The sequence below is a fragment of the Typopeltis vanoorti genome, chromosome 1 (assembly GCF_054136105.1).
Source record: "Typopeltis vanoorti isolate ZY-2024b chromosome 1, IOZ_Tvanoo_1.0, whole genome shotgun sequence".
In the NCBI taxonomy this organism is placed as follows: domain Eukaryota; kingdom Metazoa; phylum Arthropoda; class Arachnida; order Uropygi; family Thelyphonidae; genus Typopeltis; species Typopeltis vanoorti.
In genome coordinates, this window is record NC_143549.1 from 91,125,411 (window position 1) to 91,146,595 (window position 21,185).

The 21,185-nt window shown below is 33.4% G+C and overlaps 1 protein-coding gene across 2 annotated transcripts in view; it reads left to right on the forward strand.

Moving 5' to 3' along the window:
• LOC150110201 (neuroguidin) overlaps nt 1–21,185 on the forward strand; it is a 176,128-nt gene that overhangs the window by 37,701 nt on the left and 117,242 nt on the right. For both annotated transcript variants that reach the window (XM_090392175.1, XM_090392167.1), the window contains exons 4-5: nt 6,694–6,778; nt 10,572–10,624. In XM_090392175.1, the coding sequence (XP_090248301.1) occupies nt 6,694–6,778; nt 10,572–10,624 (138 nt within the window). The remainder of the gene's footprint in view (nt 1–6,693; nt 6,779–10,571; nt 10,625–21,185) is intronic.

Sequence of the window (21,185 nt, forward strand, 5' to 3'; positions counted from 1 at the left end):
TAGTACTGTGTGACTTAGTGGGTTTTAATAATATTAAGAATCGATTATTGCATGGTGTGAAATATAGTTGATCAAAGCATGATCTGTAATTCATTTTAAAAATTTATGGAATTTACAACTGTGTTAAAAAACTTTTTTATTATCCCGACATTTCGATCTTCACATCAAGATCATCATCTGGAGCATACATCAATATACAAGACAAGCTGAGTTACATTATTAACTGTGAGCTAAAGAAACAATGCTTTGATCACATGTTATTCTACTGGCATGACCTCTAGTGAAAAAAAAAACAAAAAAAAAATTACATCAAGCTAAATTCTGTTTACAATGACAGGAATAGACATTCTTTCAGATGGTTTTCTTTCAGAAACAGTGATGTCCTGTTTTTAGTATTACAATTCTTATTTTTTGCTTTTAAGATACTGGATTATCTACAGCATGGTAGAAAGCATCATTGAGCAGTTCTGTTCCTGAAAATGATTTCTAAGGGTAATCTAATAGCATACTCAAGAATGCTATCTTAATATCGTGCATACTGGGACTGAAGGGTGTCAACCATGCACTCAGTGATGAAACAATAAAGATGAGCAGAAACCAACTGAATACGCTATGACTCATTCAGGTTATTTTTAAAATATAGAATTCTTCACTTTACATGGTTAATATATCCCATTAAAATATGTTAATCAATAATAGCAATGAAAAAAAAAAATATAATTCATCCATGGGCTTTAAAAATCTTTCTACAGATTTTCTACCAACTATACCACTGCATGGAGAAAGCACTTCTCAGAGAGCAGATCCAAGCTACCAGAAAGAACCAACCTAGCTGCTACACAAAATCAGCTACTAAAAGAAAAAACTGAACTTTCAAGCTACGTAAACAAAGATATCTGGATGATCCTAGAAAAGATTACGGACAACACAGCACACGACATCCTCCAAACGAAGAAAGGAACCTAATTTCCAAATTCCAAAGACTAAAAGAACGACAAAACCAGCCGCCATATTCAAAGTTTGCCACAGTGAACAACAACAAACCAGAAGCAAGAAACAACAGGACCACCAATCATCTACAGGTATCAATAACATAGTCAACCTATCTAACCGCGCTCTAAACAAAGACGAAATCTCTATACTTAACAAAGGTTTAAATTTTGCTATACCACCGAAATTGATAACCAAACTTGAATTTATGTGTAATATTGAAAGAGGCCTAAGATTCATCCCTAATAACTATGTTATTAGGGATGAATAACTAATAACATAACAAAACAATAACAAGCAACATTACTAAACACGAATTAACAGTGATAAAATCACTTAAAACAAATCTGAAGATAGTAATAACCAGAGCTGATAAAGGAAATGCCACCATTATTTTAACCCGTACCACTTATGTAGAAAAAATGAATCTGCTGGTCTCTAACAATAACACATACCAGTTAGTTAACTACAACCCAACCAACAGAATAAAAAACAAAACAGAGAAACTACTTAAGTCAATTACCACATGGCCCGAAGATGCGGTCAAAAAACTATTTCCTCACTAGGTGCGCTCCCCAAGAATTTACGGGCTACCAAAAATTCACAAAGAAAATACACCGTTAAGACCTATAGTTGAAGGAATTAATAGCCCAACGTATCACTTAGCCAAAAAATTAGCGGCAACACTCAAGGAGTTGGTAGGTCATTTCCCCCTCCTATATCAAAAACACACAACACTCCATAAGCATTATCAAAAAGACATTACATTAGAAAAAGATGATTTATTAGTCAGTTTCGACGTCTGCCCTCTTCACAAATGTCCCAATCAGTGACACAATCCTTCTCCTACAGAACAATTTCCCTCCAGATATCACGGCGCTATTTGTGCATGTATTACGGTCGGGTTATTTTGTATGGCAAGATGCCTTGTACTTACAAAAAGAAGGCACAGCCATGGGCTCGCCATTATTTCCCCCCCCCCCCCCCCCATTGCTAACTTTTACATGGAACATTTTGAGCAACTTGCCTTAGGTTCCACCCTTCTAAAACCCAAAGTCTGGCTTAGATACGTTGACAATTTTTGCGATCTGGTCCCATTGCTGCCAGACATTAGATACATTCCTTAGCCACCTAAACAAACAACACAAATGCATACAATTCATAATTGAAATTGAAAAACACAACATACTTACGTTTCTGGATATACTTGTCACACTTCTTCCCTCTGGCAATCTTTCCTTCCCTGTTTACTGGAAACCAACACATATGGGACAACATATACACATAAACTCCTACCACCACCCGACACAAAAACTACATGTCATCAACACACTAAAAAACAGGGCTCTGAAGATCTGCTCCAGTGAACATGCATTGAAAGACGAATTTAAAATTATCATTAATACTTTGCAAAAAAACGGATACAGCCAAAACACTATTAACAAAATTCTCTACAAAACCTCAATAAAAAACAAAGACATACCAGACTACAGTAAAACTATAATCATTCTCTACATTAAAAGAACATCAGACAAAATAAACAGAATACCACAAGAATACAACCTCAAAGCCACCTTTAAACCTCCTGCAAAATTAAAAAGCTTGCTCAACTCATCCAAAGACCCACTCCCTCCACTAGCCCACCCTGGAGTATACCGGATTTATTGTACTTGCAACACACCGTATATAGGAGAAACAGGACGCACAATTCCTATCAGACAAAAAGAACATAAACGACACATTAAATATAATAATTATGGTGAAGCCAGCCTTTCTGATCATGCCTTGAATACCTTACACAGAATTGACTGGAAAAGCACTTGCTGTCTACATCACACTAAAACATGGTATGAACGGAAATTTAAGGAAGCATGTGAGATTATTATCAACCACCCCAATCTGAACAATAATGATGGTCTAAAAATCCCAAACATATGGAAAGTATATATTCGACCCACGGAACGTTCCTCATTAAGAACAACTATAAACAGGACTGTAGAAAATCCAGTATCTTAAAAGCAAAAAATAAGAATTGTAATACTAATAATAGGACATCATTGTTTCTGAAATAAAACCATCTGAAAGAATATTTATTCCGTCATTGTAAATAGAATTTAGCTTGATATAATTTGTAAATTTTTTTTTATTTTTATTTTTATTTTTTATTTTTTTCACTAGAGGTCATGCCAGTAGATAACATGTGATCAAAGCATTGTTTCTTTAGCTTACAGTTAATAATGTAACTCAGCTTGTCTTGTATATTGATGTATGTTCCAGATGATGATCTTGATGTGAAGATCGAAACGTTGAGATAATAAAAAAAGTTTTTTAACACGGTTGTAAATTCCATAAATTTTTAAAATGAATGCTGATCACCGTGTAACTCTAAAGAACATGATCTGTAATAATTTAGCATTGCACTTCAGCATTCATAGCTCAACTAATTGAAATATTCATTGATTTTTAACATATGTCAATTTTTAACATATAAAAATATAGTTCTTAATAGAACTATATTTCTCAGTAAAAATGAGAATGTTTTGTCTCTCATTTTTTATTTATATTGAGTATTCATTTGTTAAACTTTGTAAAAGTAATGTAAATTTTTATGGAAAGCCAAGACTTATAATGAACAAAAGAACATAGAATATATTGATGTTCAATCCTTAAAGGTTTTTATGGGAGGAAGAAATTGATTTCCTCTTCAGATGTAAATTAATTTGACAACTCTGTATAATTTTATTATGAAATATAAACACTGTTTACACACTTTCCTGATAAGACATTCTGTAATTGAGACAATAGCTAATAAAGAGTGGAGAGTATACTCTCCACTCTTTGAAAGCAATCTAAACTATATATATATAAGAGGAAGAATAAATGAAGACCATTTCTTTTATTGCAATGTAGGAACAGTATCTTGACATAAGATTCCAAAAGTGTTGACCACATAGATAAGAAAATATGATTTCAGTTGACCAAGTTCTGAAGTAAAGAATATAAACATAAAAAAAAAATTGCTATGAGTTGTGTAACTTGAAAAATGACAAAAATATCCAAAGGATACAGATTGGTTGAGAGCAAATTGCAACTAATTTAACTTTAGATTCTAGATGTCTCCTTTACAGAAGCTGCTTTCTTTTGGCTTGTTTAGATGATTTCTACATGCTTTAACTATGACTAAGGCTTTAATATTATAACTTTCACATTAAAAAAAAAAGAAAGTCACAATTTTTTTTTTAAATGTGAATCTCATGAATCAAAGGTCGTAAACCTATTAAATATTTCAGTGGGCAAAGCCTATTTGCCATGACTTTTTTACAACCTTTGTGTGTCGGTGATAGTAGACTGATAGTTCAGTAGTTCTTTACTTCTTTTGCTTTGCCTTTGGTTTGTTTATCAGAATCATAGTAGCATTTTCCCCATGGTCTCTGAACACCTCATTCAGAAGTTCAGTTATGATTTCGTCTTCTCCAGTTTCTTTTCTATTCTGCATGATTTGGATGTCCCACTTCTTATAGCAGGATTTCTGACACTGCAATTTCTTCAAAGTTGTCTTTTCCAATTGTTTTGCATCCTTGTAAAATTCTCTTTTTTTTTTTTTTGCTATAGCATATCTATTTTTCAGTGTTTTTTTTTTTTTTCATCAGCTTCTGTTTATTTATTTTTTATGTTATTATCATCTTTGATCATTTGTTTTATAAATTTACAATAGAATTTTTGTATTTTGCTCTGATAAGTTTTCTGTTCGTGTATTTACACTCTCATTTCTTCATAAGCTGACTTGTTCTGTTTTGCAGTACCAGCTACTTTAACCATATTACTAGCTCTGAAATGTTTACATATCATACTAGTCATGAATGCAATGTATACATTGAGACTGAAATAACATTCAGATACCATTGAAATAGCATGGATGATCTGAAGCATAAAATGTTTGATATATTTCATCTTTATGGACAGATGGGTTTAACCACCCAGCTGTGAGCATTGCAGACAGGTGTGGTTAATAATATCATTACATTATTAGATCAATTTGCATTGTCATCTATGTTAAGATTTATAAATCTGTTCTTTAATTTAAAGTGGATTTATTGACTTTCTGTTTATTTATTTATTTTGTCTTTAAATAATTTTTTTTTTTGTTAGCATTTAATTTGAATCTTACTGCATCTCATCCAGTGGTCACTTTCAATATTAAAGGTGCTGACTATTGAACAGCCCTGAAATATGTTTTATCTGTTTTTTAGAACAAAAATTTCACTAATTTTTCCATTTGGACTTTTTCATATATATAATCTATATTATTTTCTTTTGGCAGAAAAAAAAAGTTTTTTATGTAGAGATTTTTTTTTTATTTGAATAAATCCTATTACTCATTTTAGAAATTATGGACTTTACAACCATGTTATAAAAAAAAAAAACTTTTAATTTCCAGATGTTTCAATCTTCATATTAAGATCATCATTTGGAGCATATATAAATATACAGGACAAGCTGAGTTACATTACATACAGTAAGCTACAGAAACAATGATTTGATTACAGGTTATTCTACTGGCATGACCTCTAGTGAAAAAAAAAAAAAATTATTTAGAAACTACATCAAGCTAAATTCTATTTATGATAACACGAATAAACATTCTTTCTTATAGATAGTTTTCTTTCAGTACCAATGATGTCCTATTTTTAGCATTACAATTGTTATTTTTGATTTGGGATCCTGGATTATCTATAGTCCTGTTTATAATTACTCTTAGAGAGGAAGGTTCCATGGGTCTAATATGTGCCTTCCATATGTTTGGGATTTTTAGACCATCGTTATTGTTCAGATTGGGGTGGTATAATAATGATGATGATAATCTCACAGGCTTCCTTAAATTTGCGTTTCATACCATGTTTTGGTGTGATGTAGACAACTAGTGCTTTTCCAGTCAGTTTTATGTAAGGTGTTCAGGGCATGATCAGAAAGGCCAGCTTCTCCATAATTATTATATTTAATGTGTCGTTTTGTTTCTTTTTGTCTGATAGGAATTGTGCGACACTAAAAGAAAGGAAATAAATCCTATTAATTTTTATTTATGGCATAACCAAAATTTTCCACTGAGTTTTAAAGCTAACATTAAAGGCTCTCATGATTTTGAAATGCTTATCTGCCTTTTGAAATTACTGAAGTCTTAAATTTCTTCGCAATATGCCAGATTCATCTTAAAAAATAAACAACTCCTCATTGAGATCCCATAGATCATTGGATGGAATCAGTTTCATGTCCTGTTTAATCAGTACTGTTATGATTTGATTTGCATCCTCTATATATGTCAGTTCACTACAGAGATTACCCAAAAGGTTTTACCAAAAACACAACTGTCTGCCACAAGGCACTTTATACTTCAGTAAAAGCTTAAATTATAGTGTAACATGAAAGAGAATGTTGCCATATTTATTATATATATATACATAATTAATGCATGTTTTTTGATCGTTGTTAATTTTTTTGCCATAAACATTTAAGAAAAGATGGCAACTGATTTAAATTTACATGTACATAATTATCATACAAATATAATAAAGTATAATTTTGAATTAAAAAAAAATCATCGAAGTGATATTTAGATCAATTTCAGTAGCATTTCATTTTGCATTTTTAATATATTATGTATACCTTCATAAATAAGCACTGAAGCCATTTTGAAAATTTTTAAAGGTCTTAGAAAAAATGAGACCAATAGGCCAGAAGTTGAAGTATCAGATTGATAAGCTGGTAAAGACGGCTCTGACAGGAAATATTAGTAAGTTGTTTTATATAGCACATTGAAGAATGTCAAGTAAAGAAATTATTGATACTCTCATTTTATTACATTATATTATTATTGATATTTTTATACACATATTCAACTATATGGCCTACAAATTGTATATGGTGCATTAAAATCTGAACCCTGTCAGATTTTAGTGTTCAATGTGATGAGAGATCATTTTCAGTAATATTTTTACTTCTCCAAAATCCCCTGAAACTTTCTTTTGAGTGCAGCGATTTAGCTTCTAGGGCCATCTTTATTTGAACAATTTCCTCTTGCAAATCCAGATCCAAATTGTCCCTATCACCCTCTGCATCAAATGAAGACATAATCCATTCTGGAACTTTCAGATCTTCGAGATCATTACATTTATTTTAAAAATCCTCCTTTAAGCATTCAGGGTGAGTTACGTAAATATGTTGGCATCTGAAAAATTTCCTTCCATTTCTTGTTCTATAGATGACATATTTGGAAAGAAGTGAAAATTTCCAAAACCTAGTGAAGTTTTGAAGAGCATTAACTTGAAATCTCAAAATAATTGTATGACTATATAATTGTAATGTCTTTGCCTTGCAGTTTTTTTTTTTTTTTTTTGCGCTTTATTGAATTTTGAAAATATATCAGCAATCAAAATATCGGTTTGGTCATGGAGAGATGAATGAGAGAAGAGAGGACTTGATTAATTTTTGCGAAATAAATCAACTGTTAATTACAAATACCTTATTCTACTACAGGCCACAGCACAAATACACCTGGATATCACCAAACAGTGAAATCAAAAACTGTATAGACTATATAATCATTAATAAGAAATGGAAACATTTGTTCCAAAATGTGAAAACATTAAAAAAGATTGACATGGATACAGACCATGAACTACTATCAGCCAAACTAAAAATCAGTTTCAAAAGAAAGAGAATAAACCACCAAAAACAAAAGAAGATAGACATCTCAAAACTCAAAGATAGCTTGACCATATCTAACTATCAGAGAACATTGAAAGAAATATTAAATAATCTTGCTTTAGATACAATCTCAGAGTCTTGGAAAAAAAAGGTAAAGAAATTATTAAAGAAACAGCAACAAAACAGCTGGGCTACCAGACAAGAATAAATAAAGATTGCCTTACACCAGAGATTTTGGACTTTGAGAGAAAAAGAATATCCAAAATTAACCTTTCAAAAGAAGATAATGAAGAAAATAGAATATTATACAAAAATTTGAAAAAAGAAATAGACAAAAAATTCAGATTAGCTAAAATCACATATTTAGAAGAAATAACAGGAATGTGTGAAGAAGCATACAAAAAAAAACATGACTCCAAGACAATTTATGAAATAGTTAAAGAGATAACTAGAGCACACTCACCCAATCCCAAGTTTCAATATTGCAAAAGGATGGAACCACAACAAGTAGCAGTGAAACAATAAAAGAAATATGGACTAATCATTTTAAAGAAACATTTGCAGCTGAAGAAAACATAGATCAAGACACCTTCAACCCAGAAGAACCTTCTAACACAAAAGACATCCTAAATGAAGAAATACATAGAGCAATCAAATAAATGAAAAATGATAAATCACCAGGCATAGACAACATTCAAAATAACTTCTGGAAAAAGGAGGAGAAACCATAATAAATTGCCTAAGGAGACTGTTCAATAAGATACTAAAGGAAGGAAATTTACCAACAGAATGGAGAACACGCCAGTCATACCCATCCACAAAAAAAATGTCAGATCCTGCACTAACTATAGACCTATCACCCCTTCTAAGTTACTGCTATAATATTATTAGGATTCTTCAAAACAGAGTTAAACATTCCTATGAAGAACAGATGGAAGAAGAGCAATTGGGATTTAGAAATAGAAGCATAATAGATACAATTTTTATATTAAACAGATTAGCAGATCTTATGAGAGACAAAAATAAAAAACTCTACTGCTGTTTTTATTGACTTCAAACAAGCTTTTGACTCAATAAACAGAAGCAAACTCATTAAAATTCTCAAAAACAGACTGTTCGACAAATACTATTAAATTGCATCAAGAATTACTATTCAGAAACACAAGCAATAGTGAATTACAAAAACATAGAAACAGATCAAATAGCGATTAAAAAAAGAGTTATGCAAGGCTGCCAATTGTCACCATATTTATTCAACCTGTACCTAAAAAAGTAATAGATGAAAGACTACAGATGTGTGAAGGCATAACTGTAAATGAAAGAAATATAACACATTTACAGTATGCTGATGACATGGTTATCACTACAGACAGCCAAGAAAAATTAGAAAATATCGTGATCAAGCTGCATCAAACAAGTAACAAATTTGATATGAAAATCAGTTTTAGTAAAACAAAACTAATGGTAATAGGAAAAAAAAGGGAAGCAAGCCAAATGAAAATAGGAAACAATAATATAGAACAAGTAAAGCAGTTCAATTACCTAGGATCAATGATCACTGAAGATCTAGACTATTTCGAAACCATCAAACACAGAATCAATAATGGATGGATAACAATGGGCAGACTACAAAAAATATGAAACAATAAAAGATTAAGCAAAGAACTCAAAGATATATAAAACAATGATAATTCCCACAGTAATCTATGGCTTAGAATGCTGGATCTTAAGGAAAAAAAGAAACTGATAAACTCAATGCTTTCGAAATGAAATGCCTAAGAAAAATCAATAGAACAAACTGGATAGAAAGAAAAACAAATGAAAAAGTCAAAGAAGAACTTAATTTTAAAGAAACAATAATTACAGCACTAAAAAAGAGCCAACTAAGCTGGTTTGGACATGTTTCAAGAATGAACCCAGAAAGACTAGCAAACATATTATTAAATGATAGAATTGAACGAAAGCCCAGCAGAGGAAGACAACGAAAGAAATGGATTGACAACATTAAAGAAAGCACCCACTTAAACTCCATAATAGAACTACATAAAATGACAGCAGACAGAAAGAAATGGCAAAAATTCATCTCTGAGGAACTCAACCTGCCATGAGCGGAAGAGAAGAATTGCGACGTCTTTTTTGTACTTTATTGAATTTTGAAAATATATCAACAAATGTAAAAGAGGTGGTTTTTACACTGACTAAATTTATCAACAAATGATTGATCATGCTTGAACAGAAATTCCGCCACTGAGTTATGAAGTTCTACAAGCTTTTGCAAAGACACAAAAAAATTCTAGATTTCTAGAATTATCTTTGTGAGAAAATATTTTCTTTAAAGACCTCTAAAATAATCTTACCTACCCACAGTGGCTTTATTAGGAACTGAAGACCCCTCAAACTTGTCCAAAAACCCCTAGGGATTGCTACTGACCACTTTGCAAATTTGTGCCTTTGTCATATATTGGTTATTTTTTATTGATTTGTCAGAATTTTTTTTTTCTAGTGTTGAAAATAAAAGAAAAAAATGGATCAGTTGTATGGTTTCTATTTTGTCATAATGGTAAACAAGTAAATTAGTTCCAGTGTAAAACTACAGATGTAACCAGAATATCAGCATAAAAAAAAATCATTGTTTGAGACATTAGTTGAAATAAATGAAGTCACTGACATTGATATATATTTAATTTGCTTCCTGGTGAAAATATCTCACTTGCTCATCCTGCCTGGGGTAGAAGCTTGGGTTTGAGATCCCTGGATTGCAGCATATTTTCTGCATTGGTGTAATTTATTATATACTTACAAGTGTAAATATAATATTTGCACATGTGCCCTATATTTTTTGTTTCTATTATAATAATTTTTGTTTGTTTGTTTTACAGATGTTAATGATCCTTTGCAATTCCGAGCAAACCCAGAAAACCTAATTAGCAAGGTATATTTTATAGACTGTTTAATTTATCTCTAAATAAATAGTTTTAATCATATACTTGTTCACAAAAAAAAAGTATAATAAAAAAGTAACAATAGGTAATAATGATAATAACATTCATTAATCATTAAACCTATAAATATATAACAGTCTTATCAATAGATAAAATAATGGAAAGGGAAGTGAACAGCTATGCCTTCAACATGTTAAATCTATTGATGGTGATTGTCATCAGTAGGTTTAACATGTTAAAACCTCATCAGTAGTAGTGAAGAATTTTCCACAGAGGTTTTTTTTTTTTCCAATTTAGAGAACAAATTGAAGTCTGGGAGGACTCATGTCAGACTAGGGAAGAGAGAAGCCCTCCATACCTTTTCAAAAGATCGAATACTCATGTGAAACATGTGGCCTTGCAAAATGGATGTGATATTTGACCTAAGTTGGATTCCTTCTCCATTTTGAAGTATTATTTCACAGAACAAGAATAAATACCATCATAAAATTCCTGATATGTATCCTCAGAGGGGTATACAGGATAATCATGATAGTACTACATGAAAAAGTTACACCATTACCAACTTCTGATCAATTGTTTTCCTCCAAATTAATCTGTTATCTGTCAAGACTCCCAAATTATCAGATCTTATATTTCTGTCTTTTAAGGCACTTTTTACTGTATTAATCCATCTACATTTTCCACTGGGTCTTTTTCCTGCCAATCTGGTGAGTTCTTTGCTTAATCGTTTATTGTTTCATATTTTTTGTAGTCTGCCCATTGTTATCCATCCATTTTTGATTCTGTGTTTGTTGGTCTTTTGTTTTTTTGTTTTGCTAGTCTTTCCTCTTCCATTCTGTTTAAGTCACCATACCATCTGAGATCAGCTCTACTAACACTTTCCTGATTGTTAACAATGGCACGTTCTTTGCTAATATCCTAATTTTTAATACGATACTGTTCATTCCACTAATCTTTCACAGAACTCTCATATCAGAGGTCTCCAGTCTTTGATCAAGAGTTTTATTTCTAAACCAGCTGCAGATCCATAAGTTAAAATTGGTTTGAACAGTCTTATATACAGCTAATTTAGTGTTTTGACTAATTTCTCTCTTATTCCATATAAATTTGTTCAGTTGACCTCTTAACATATCAGCTTTACTAATTCTGTTGTCTATTTTCCATATTTGATTTGCCATCTTCACTAAAAATTGTGTCTGAATAGCTGAAACCTTCTACTTGTTCTCTAGGTTCACCATTCAGGATACAGTTGAGGTTTTCAATGTTTCTGCCTGTTTTCATTGTCTTTGTCTTTTTATTGCTAATTTTCGTATGAAATTTATCATCAGCATCATCAAATTCCTGCCATGTACCCTCAAGGGGTGTACAGGATATGACAGTACTACATGAAAAAATTACATCATTACTAACTTCCTATCTACAATTTTCCTCCAAATCAGTTTGTTACTTGTCAAGACTCCAACATTATCAGATCTTATATTTCTATCGTCTAAGGCACTTTGTACCGTATCAATCCACCTATATCTTGGTCTTCCTCTGGGTCGTTTTCCTGCCAATTTGGCAGAGAACACTTGTTTTGCTAATCTTTCCTCTCCCATTCTATTTAAGTGACCATACCACCTGAGATTAGCTCTGCTAATGCATTCCTGGATGCTGACAATGTCAAGTTCTTTCCTAATATCCTCATTTTTAATATGATATTGCCATTGATGCCATCTGTTCATGCCACTAATCTTTCTCAGGACTCTCATATCTACGGTCTCTAGTCTTTGGTCAAGTGTTTTACTTCTGACCCAGCTCTCAGATCCATAAGTTAAAACTGGTTTGAACACTGTCTTGTATATAGCTAATTTAGTGTTCCGACTAATTTCTCTCTTATTCCATATGAATTTATTCAATTGACTTCCCACCATACCAGCTTTGCTGATTCTGTTGTCTATTTCTATATTTAATTTACCATCTTCAGTAAAAATCGTGCCTAAGTAGCTGAAATGTTTTACTTGTTCCACAGGTTCTCCATTCACAACACAGTTGACATTTTCAATGATTCTGCCTATTTTCATTGTCTTTGTCTTTTTATTGCTGACCTTCATACCATATCTATTACAACAGCTATTCAATTTAGTCAGAGAATCTTGCAGACTTGTAGCGGATTTATGTATAACATCATCCGCATAAAGCAAAGAGCTGACATTAACATTTCCAATTTTGATATCAGGTTTAATACCACTTTCCTTCATAATGTGATCCATATAGATAATGAATAACAGAGGGGATAATGTACATCCTTGTCTCACACCAGATTTAACATTAAACCATCTTCCTGTACTTCCTTCAATTCTAACTGCTGACTTACAACTCAAATAAAGACTAAGTATCGCTTGATATAATGCCCCATTGACACCATATAACTGCAGCGTATTGAATAGCTTCTCTCTTGGCACCTTGTCATATGCCTTTTCCAAATCGACAAAACTTAAATACAGATCTTTGTTATATTCCCATGCTTTCTCGACTATTTGTCGTAAAGTCAAAATCTGATCCTGACAGCTTCTATTTGGCCTGAATCCAGCTTGTTCTTCACCAAGATTTTCTTCCACAATTCTTCTCAACCGTTTCTCAAGTATACTTGCATAGATCTTGCCAGGAACACTCAGTAGGGAAATACCTCTGTAATTCTCATATTCAGTTTTATTTCCCTTTTTGTATATGGGTACTATGAGAGCTCTACTCCAATCATCGGGAATTCGTCCCTCTGTCCAGGCTTTCTGAACTATGCAGTGCAGCCACTGTAAGACTTTTATACCACCATACTTCAGCATTTCTGGTTGAATATCATCTACTCCTGCTGCCTTTCCACATTTCAAGCCTTTGATGGCTTTTTCTACTTCAAGTATGGATATGTATTCCTGACGTATTGAATTGCATGCCTGGTCAGTGTTTTTTATCACTATGCTGTCATCACTGCTTGTTTCATTTAGCAGTTTTTCCAAGTAATTACTCCATACTTCAAGGATATCTTTTTCTCCTGTTTTCATGTCACCTTTATCATCTCTAACTCCTTTTACAGCACTCTTTCCTCCATTCCTAAGCTTCTTCAACAACCTCCAGAATATTTTGCCACCTTCTTGATATTTATTTTCTATATTCTTGCCAAAGTCCTCCCATGACTTTTGTTTAGCTAGTTTTACACACTGTTTAGCTTTCTTACATTTGTTTCTGTATTCTGTAAGAGTAAAAGCTGACTTATTTGCCAGGAACTTTTGATATGCTTTCTTCTTTTCCTTCACTGCTTCTTTAACTTCCTGTGTCCACCAGGGGGTTCTGATTTTTTTATCCTTGCACACAACCTCACCACATGCCTCTCTGGCAGAATCAATCAATGTTTTCTTCAGAGTTTGCCACTGAATCTCCAAGGTTTGATTCCTGTTCTCAAACTCTTTCTATTTTTCTTCAATAATCTTTGTGTATTTTAGTCTACAGTTCACATCTGAGAGCTGCTTAACTTTTATTTACTTTAAAACTTTCTTACATGTTATTCTTTTCAATATGAAATTCAATTTTATCCTGCTCAAGACTAAATAGTGATCACTTCCAATTTCAAATCCCCTGTACACTCTGGTGTCTTGCACCAGGGAGAAAACATCACTATCAGCAATAACATAGTCAATGAGACTTTTCTTATTCCTAGCCTCTTCTCTCCATGTGAATTTGTGCACATTTTTATGTTGGCACATGGTGTTAGTAATAACCAGTCCATGTCCTGAGCAGAAATCCAACAGATATTTGCCATTATTATTAGCTTTGCTCTTTTCTCCAAATTTTCCCAAAATATTTTTGTATGTCTCATAATCATTTCCTACTCTGCTATTTAGATCCCCAACAAGGACCAACTTTTCCTTTTTCATTGTGTCAGTTGCTTTTTCTAAAGCCTCAAAAAATTCCTCCACTTCTACCTTAGTAGAACCTTCTGTGGGACCATAGGCACAAATAAGTCTCATTGTCCAGTTCCCCATTCTCATATTTGCCCACATTACTCTACTTGAGACTGACTGCCATTCAAGAAGATTAGCCTCGTATTTTGTGTTGAATACTATGGCTACTCCTTCTTTTCTTTGATTGTCATTGCCTGAATATAACATTTTGTATTTATTGCTCAGAAAGATCTCACCAGGTTTGGTCTTTTTTGTTTCAGTCACCCCTATTATGTCGATCTGGTACTTATCTAATTCCTCAGCTAGCTCTATTTCTTTGCCATTCAGGCTTCTTATGTTGATAGTACCGATCTTTAACTCTGGTGATGTTGAGTTGGGGTTTGTTTTCAGATTTTTTCCAGTAGCTGACTTTTTGCTGTTCGCCCTGGTTCTTTGGCAAAAACAACGGGGGCCTTGTTTAACCGGGCGACTCCCCAGCCGGCATGAAATTTTGTCATGTTGTACCATCATTTTTTATTTTGGTTTAACCAATAAGAATACAATTTGGTCTGCTAAATCCCAAAGTGCCAGCCCATCCTCGTTCGTTCAGTATCCAAGTAGATACCCAACAGGGTGCACCACGAGAAGGTGAGGATTGGACATTAGGTCAGAAGCCCTGGTTGGTTCTCCGCATTTCTTTAACGGCTATGTGGAGGTCTCCTCTCAGTTATACAGCTTTGACTCTTAAGTACCCCTATGAAATTTATTACAGCAGTTATTCAATTTAGTCAGGAATCTTGCAAACCTGTGCTGGATTGATTCAGAAGTATATCATCATCTGCATGAAGTAGAGAGCTAAGATTAACATTGCCAATTTTGATATTAGATTTAATAACACTTTCCTTCATAATGTGATCCACATAGATAATGAATAACACTGGAGATAATGTGTGCCCTTGTCATACACCTGATTTAGCATCAAATCATCTTCAAATGTACCTCCTTCAATCTAACTGCTGACTTACAGCTTAAATATAGACTATATATTGCTTAATATAATTTCCCATTTACTTCATGCATTTCGAAGAACTTTCCACTTGGCACCTTGTCATGTGTGAAAGCTCTTGCACTTTTCCAGATCAACAAAACTAAGTGCAAATCCTTGATGTATTTCAAAGGTTTCTCAACTATTTGTCTTAAAATGATTGTCTGATCCTGAAAATCTTTATTTGGCTTGAATCCAACTTGTTCTTCAAGCTTCCCTTTCATAATTGTTCTTAGGCATTTCTCAAGTATACTTACATAAATCCTACAGGGAACTCAGTAGGGAAATACCTCTGTAATTCTCACATTCAGTTTTATTTCCCTTTTTTTATAGATGGATACTATGAGAGCTCTGCTCCATTCATCTGGAATTTGACCTTCTGACCAGGCCTTCTGAATTATTTAGTGCAGCCACCGTAAAACGTTTATACTTCCATATTTGTGCATATTTGGTAGAATTTAATTTACTCCAGCCATCTTTCCACATTTCAGATTTTTGATGGTTTTTTCTACTTCAAGTATGGATATGTATTCCTAATCTGCATTCCTGTTGGGAGTTTTCTACCACCATGCTGACACTGCTCAATCTTTTTGAAGTTGCGTCCCCCTTTTATAATAGCCACGTAACCTGCGACACTAGTCATATTTACATGAAAAGGCAATTTTATGCCTTTAGGGTAAAGGCATAAAAATAGGATAAAGAAAACACATTAAAAATACATTTTTCAGAATATAATTCTAACCTAATATTTAATGGATGGTTGTACTTGCATCTGGGCAACTACCTTCAAAATTCAATGCTGAGCATTTGTTAAAGCCAACCTCATGTCATCCTCAACATTCAGTCTGTTTCTTGCCTTGGTTTTGATATGAAGAAGCATTGAAAATCCACTCTCACAGAGAAGTGTAGAGGCAAATGGAATTAAAACTCGAAAAGTAAGCATGGTGACATTTGGATATAACTGATACATAGGACAACAGAACTGAGTCAGCAATTTTTCATAAAACAAATTACTTGCTGAGGAATCTTCTGCAGATCCAAGAATTCATCCTGTACTTCATCGGGAATGCTAGTTACATTCAGGGAAGCAGAGAATGGGTTTTGTACCAGTGCAGCTTCTTCTGTAAGCTCATGGAAGAAATCCCTTTTCAAGGATTCAGGTGCCCAGTCATCTCCCCTCTTCAGATTCTCATCCAGTTCACCTTCAGATTCCTCTACCACACTGCAAAGTTTTTCAAACATGGCAATGTTTCCAAGATTTACTTTCCGATGCCAGTTTTACAGTTTGAATACAAAGGCCTGAAGATTGTCTTGAAATTGGATAATGTACATTTCATTTCCCTGAAGTTTCAGATGCAGCTTATTTAGCTGGTCTAAAATGCCAGCTAAGTAAGTAACTCTTTTCTTCCAAGCTTTCATTAAAGCATGCAACAAGGTCATGTTTTCCGTGCACTTCCAGAAACTATTTGATTTTACTTTTCAACTCAAAAACACAATTGACAACATATCCTTTTGACAACTAGCATACAGCAGTGTTGAAAAGAATTTTATGATCATTAACATGAAGGGTTTGATGAACGTTTCTCCAATTGTGTATTATTATTATTTTTTTTTTTTGTTTGGTAATTTCTAAATTTGCTGTGGACCTTAAGTCACTTTCCTTTATTTATCAAAAGTCAGTGTTACATCCACTAGTAGAATGTTGCAGTGTAGCCATATTGAAATAAGTGTTGAAAACCTTCTTGGTGAAATTGTCTATAAAAATAATTGCAGCGACCCCCTCCCCAGAAAACATTTTGCAATCCCACTCAAGGTCATGATCCATAGGCTGGGAACCTGGAATATCTTTATCTTCAGTTTTAATGTCACCTTTATCATCTCTGATTCCTTTTATATTACTTTTTCCTCCATAAGCCTTTTCAGTAGCCTTGAGAATATTTTCCACCTTCCTGATATTTATTTTCAATGTTCTTACCAAAGTCTTCCCATGAGTTTTGAGTACAAGCTGACTTACTTGTCATGAACTTTCCATATGCCTTCTTCTTTTCCTTGACTGCCTCTTTAACTTCCTGAGTCCACCATTGGAGTTCTACAATCTCATCACATGCCCCTCTGGCTGAATCAGTTACAAAGTTACAAATAAGTCTCATGAAGTTATCCATTCTGATATTTACCCACATCACTCTACTTGATATTGCCTGCCATTCAAGAAGATTATCCTCATATTTAGTGTTGAATACCATAGCTACTCCCTTTTTTTCTTGATTGTTGTTGCCTGAATATAACATTTTGTATTTGGTGTTTAGAATGATCTTACCTGTTTTTCTTCTTTGTTTTGGTTATGCCTATCTTCTTTTGGTTATGTTGATCTGGCACTTATCCAATTGTTCTGCTATTTCCATTTCTTTTCCATTGATGCTTCTTACATTGACAGTACCAATCTTGAGCTCTGCTGATGTCGAGTTGGGATGTGTTCCAGGATTTTTACATTAGCTGATTTTTTGCTGTTTGCCCTGGTCCCCTGATGAAAACAACAGGGGGGGGGGTTTGTTTAACTGGGCAATTCCCCCAGCCAGCATGAAATTCTGCCATGTTGTACTATCATTATGTTATGGTTTAAGCCAATAAGAATACAATTTGGTTGGCTAAATTCCAAATTCTCACCTTTAAATTTTCTTTAAATGCCTAAGACTTTTGTTCACATCTAGCTCCTGCACAGTACTAAAGTGCTGTGCTATAATTTCTACAGTCAGTTATATATAGGATTGATTTAAACAATAAACAAAGGAGAAAACACACACACACACACACAAGAATAATGCTTTTTTGTTATAATTTATTTTGGAGAAGGGAGGTTAATGGATCAGAAAGTGTCTTTTTATTCTGTGTATCATATCTATTTATGAAGGATTGCTTCATGTCGATTTTAAATCTTGTTGCAGTATCTCTGGAATTTGGTACTTCTGATATCTCATGTCGAAGAATGCCTAAGAAATAATCTCCTTTTAATCTGTGGCTCAAGATCTCTTTTCCTCATTATTATTATTATTAAGAAAGACCTTTAGGGAGTCATGGACTCATTGAAGGAGGTCACATACTACACACACACCAAATGTCATACCTATTCTTCATTCCATTTCACACACTACTTCAACACTACTTGAGTTGTATTTGCAATCTTAGTTATATGGTCCTTGAACTTCAATTTCTTGTCTACCAAAACTCCAAGATCCTTAGCCTGATCAGATTCTTCTAATATATATGGGTGGTCTGAAAAATTCTCGGCCTCGACCATAGATGCCAACACAATTGGCACGATTTTTTTTTTTTTTTAAGTTGGTACATCTATCATAAGCATCCATGTGAAATTGCAAGTCATTCTATCAAGTAGTTTGTTTTTATACAGCTGTCCAAAGCAAAAGTGTTGTCTATATCCCTTGAAGTGGATAAAATTGACTATCATGCGGTTATAAAATTCTTTGTAAAAGAAGGTTTAACGCCAAAAGAAATTCATTCGAAGTTCATAAAAGTTTATGGGCACTCTTCTCCTTCATTTATGTCGATCTGGCACTTATCCACTTGTTCTGCTATTTCCATTTCTTTTCCATTGATGCCTCTTAGTTGATAGTACCAATCTTGAGCTCTGCTGATGTTGAGTCGGGATGTGTTCCAGGATTTTTACAGTAGCTTATAAAAATCACATATCTGTCCAACCATTGAATATTGTTCTGACATTTGAGGTATATGCTTCTTGACTTTAAATAGGCAAAAATGCTGAGGCATCTGCTAACACCAGTAATCTCACAAAAATTGTTCACATGCCTACCAGAATACCATTAATTTTAACCATTCTCAAAACACTCTTGATCCTTTCTCACCAGTGATCCTTCTTAAGTGTATTGTGGATGTTGTTGGTCTTGTTCAAAAATAATACTATTTTACATTCTGATAAGAATTTAAACAATTTTTCACATCCGATTTAAATTCTCAACCTTTGTTTTGGTTCTTCAAGAATCATGTTAAAGTTGTTCAAGACAGAATCAAACATATTGCAATTAGCTTTCATCCAAAATCTCTAGATTTCTTTTTTTTGCTTATATTACTCCTCAGAATTATTGCAGCAAATTTCAGAAACTAGGCATCATGTCTAAATTGCTGCAAAAAACGATGGAATTGTTTTCATGTACTTTCCCCCTAATCTTTTACCTGATGAATTGAAAGTAGAGATCTGAAGTATGCAACTGCTGAAGAGCAGTATTACATACATGGTGTCTAAAAAGTCTGGAATCAATGTTAAAAATGTTTTTCTTTAGGCCAAAAATGGTATTAAAACTGAATGAAAGATTGAAGATAGTTCTTTATAGTCATCAGGGATGGAACCAGAGGGAAGTGGCAGGTAAGTTTAATGCCAGACAACTTGGAAGGAATCCAATAATGCACAGTGCATTTGGGAAACTGTTCATGAAATTTAGAGACGAGATCTTTCAGTGACAAGCATGGTATTGATCTCATGCACCACTTCCCTCTAGTTCCACCACTTGATGACCACTAAGGACACCCTCCACTCTTTCCTCCAGTTTCATTGCTATTTTTCACCTGTAAAGTAAAACATATTTACCATTGGTTCCAGAATTTTTGCACACTCTGTAGACAATAAGTACACTTTTGATTTAATTCAGTTATAATTCTTTCACTGATTTCTCTTTCCAGGAGTTTTTTAATAAATTTTATATGCTGATTATGTTAGAGCTGTTTATTATACCCAAGCCTCTATGGCTCAGTCAGTATAGACAAGCCCTTTGGTCGAGAGGACCTGAGTTCGATTCCCGTCAGTGACGTGAAGAACCTTTATATGGTCTCTTTTGACAAAAGGTGAGTTAGCTGGTCTCATACAGAAGTAGGGTTTTTTTTCACCTGGAAACTCTGGTTTTTTGTCCCCCAGAACAGGGGGACAAAAGAACGGTCGAGTGACAGTTGCAAAGTCCAAGAATACTTGAAAAAGTCATGGGTGCTTAAGTGTCTGTTAGGACCACTGACAGGATGTTTACTATACCCAGTACTTGAGCAAAAAACATTTTAGCTTTGGTATCAATAGATAAACACAGCATAACTTTGAGAATTGTATTGATGTATTATGATTAAACTATGAATCATTTTATCTTCAAGATCAATTGCATAGAAAGGATTTTGTATTTTTTGATATTTTCTTGTGATGGTGCAAAATGATGAGATTTCATGCCAGCTGGGATGTTGCTTGGTTAAATAAGATTCCTGCTATTTTCATCAGGGAAACAGGGTGAGCATTGAAAAGTCAGCTACTGGAACAAAGAAGAACAAACTTAACATAAGAAGAACTGAAGATAGGAACCATCAATATAAGTAGTATTAACAGAATGAAAATCAAGCTTGCAGAAGAACTGGAAAAGAACCACATAACATAATTGGCATCAGTGAAAGAAAGAAGACAAAAACAGGTGAGATCTTATTGAATAATAAGTATAGGATGTTCTATAAAGATAATCTTCTTGATTAGAAGGCAGTTTCAAGTAGAGTTATGTGAGGAAACTTCAAAATGGAGAAAAGGATAAT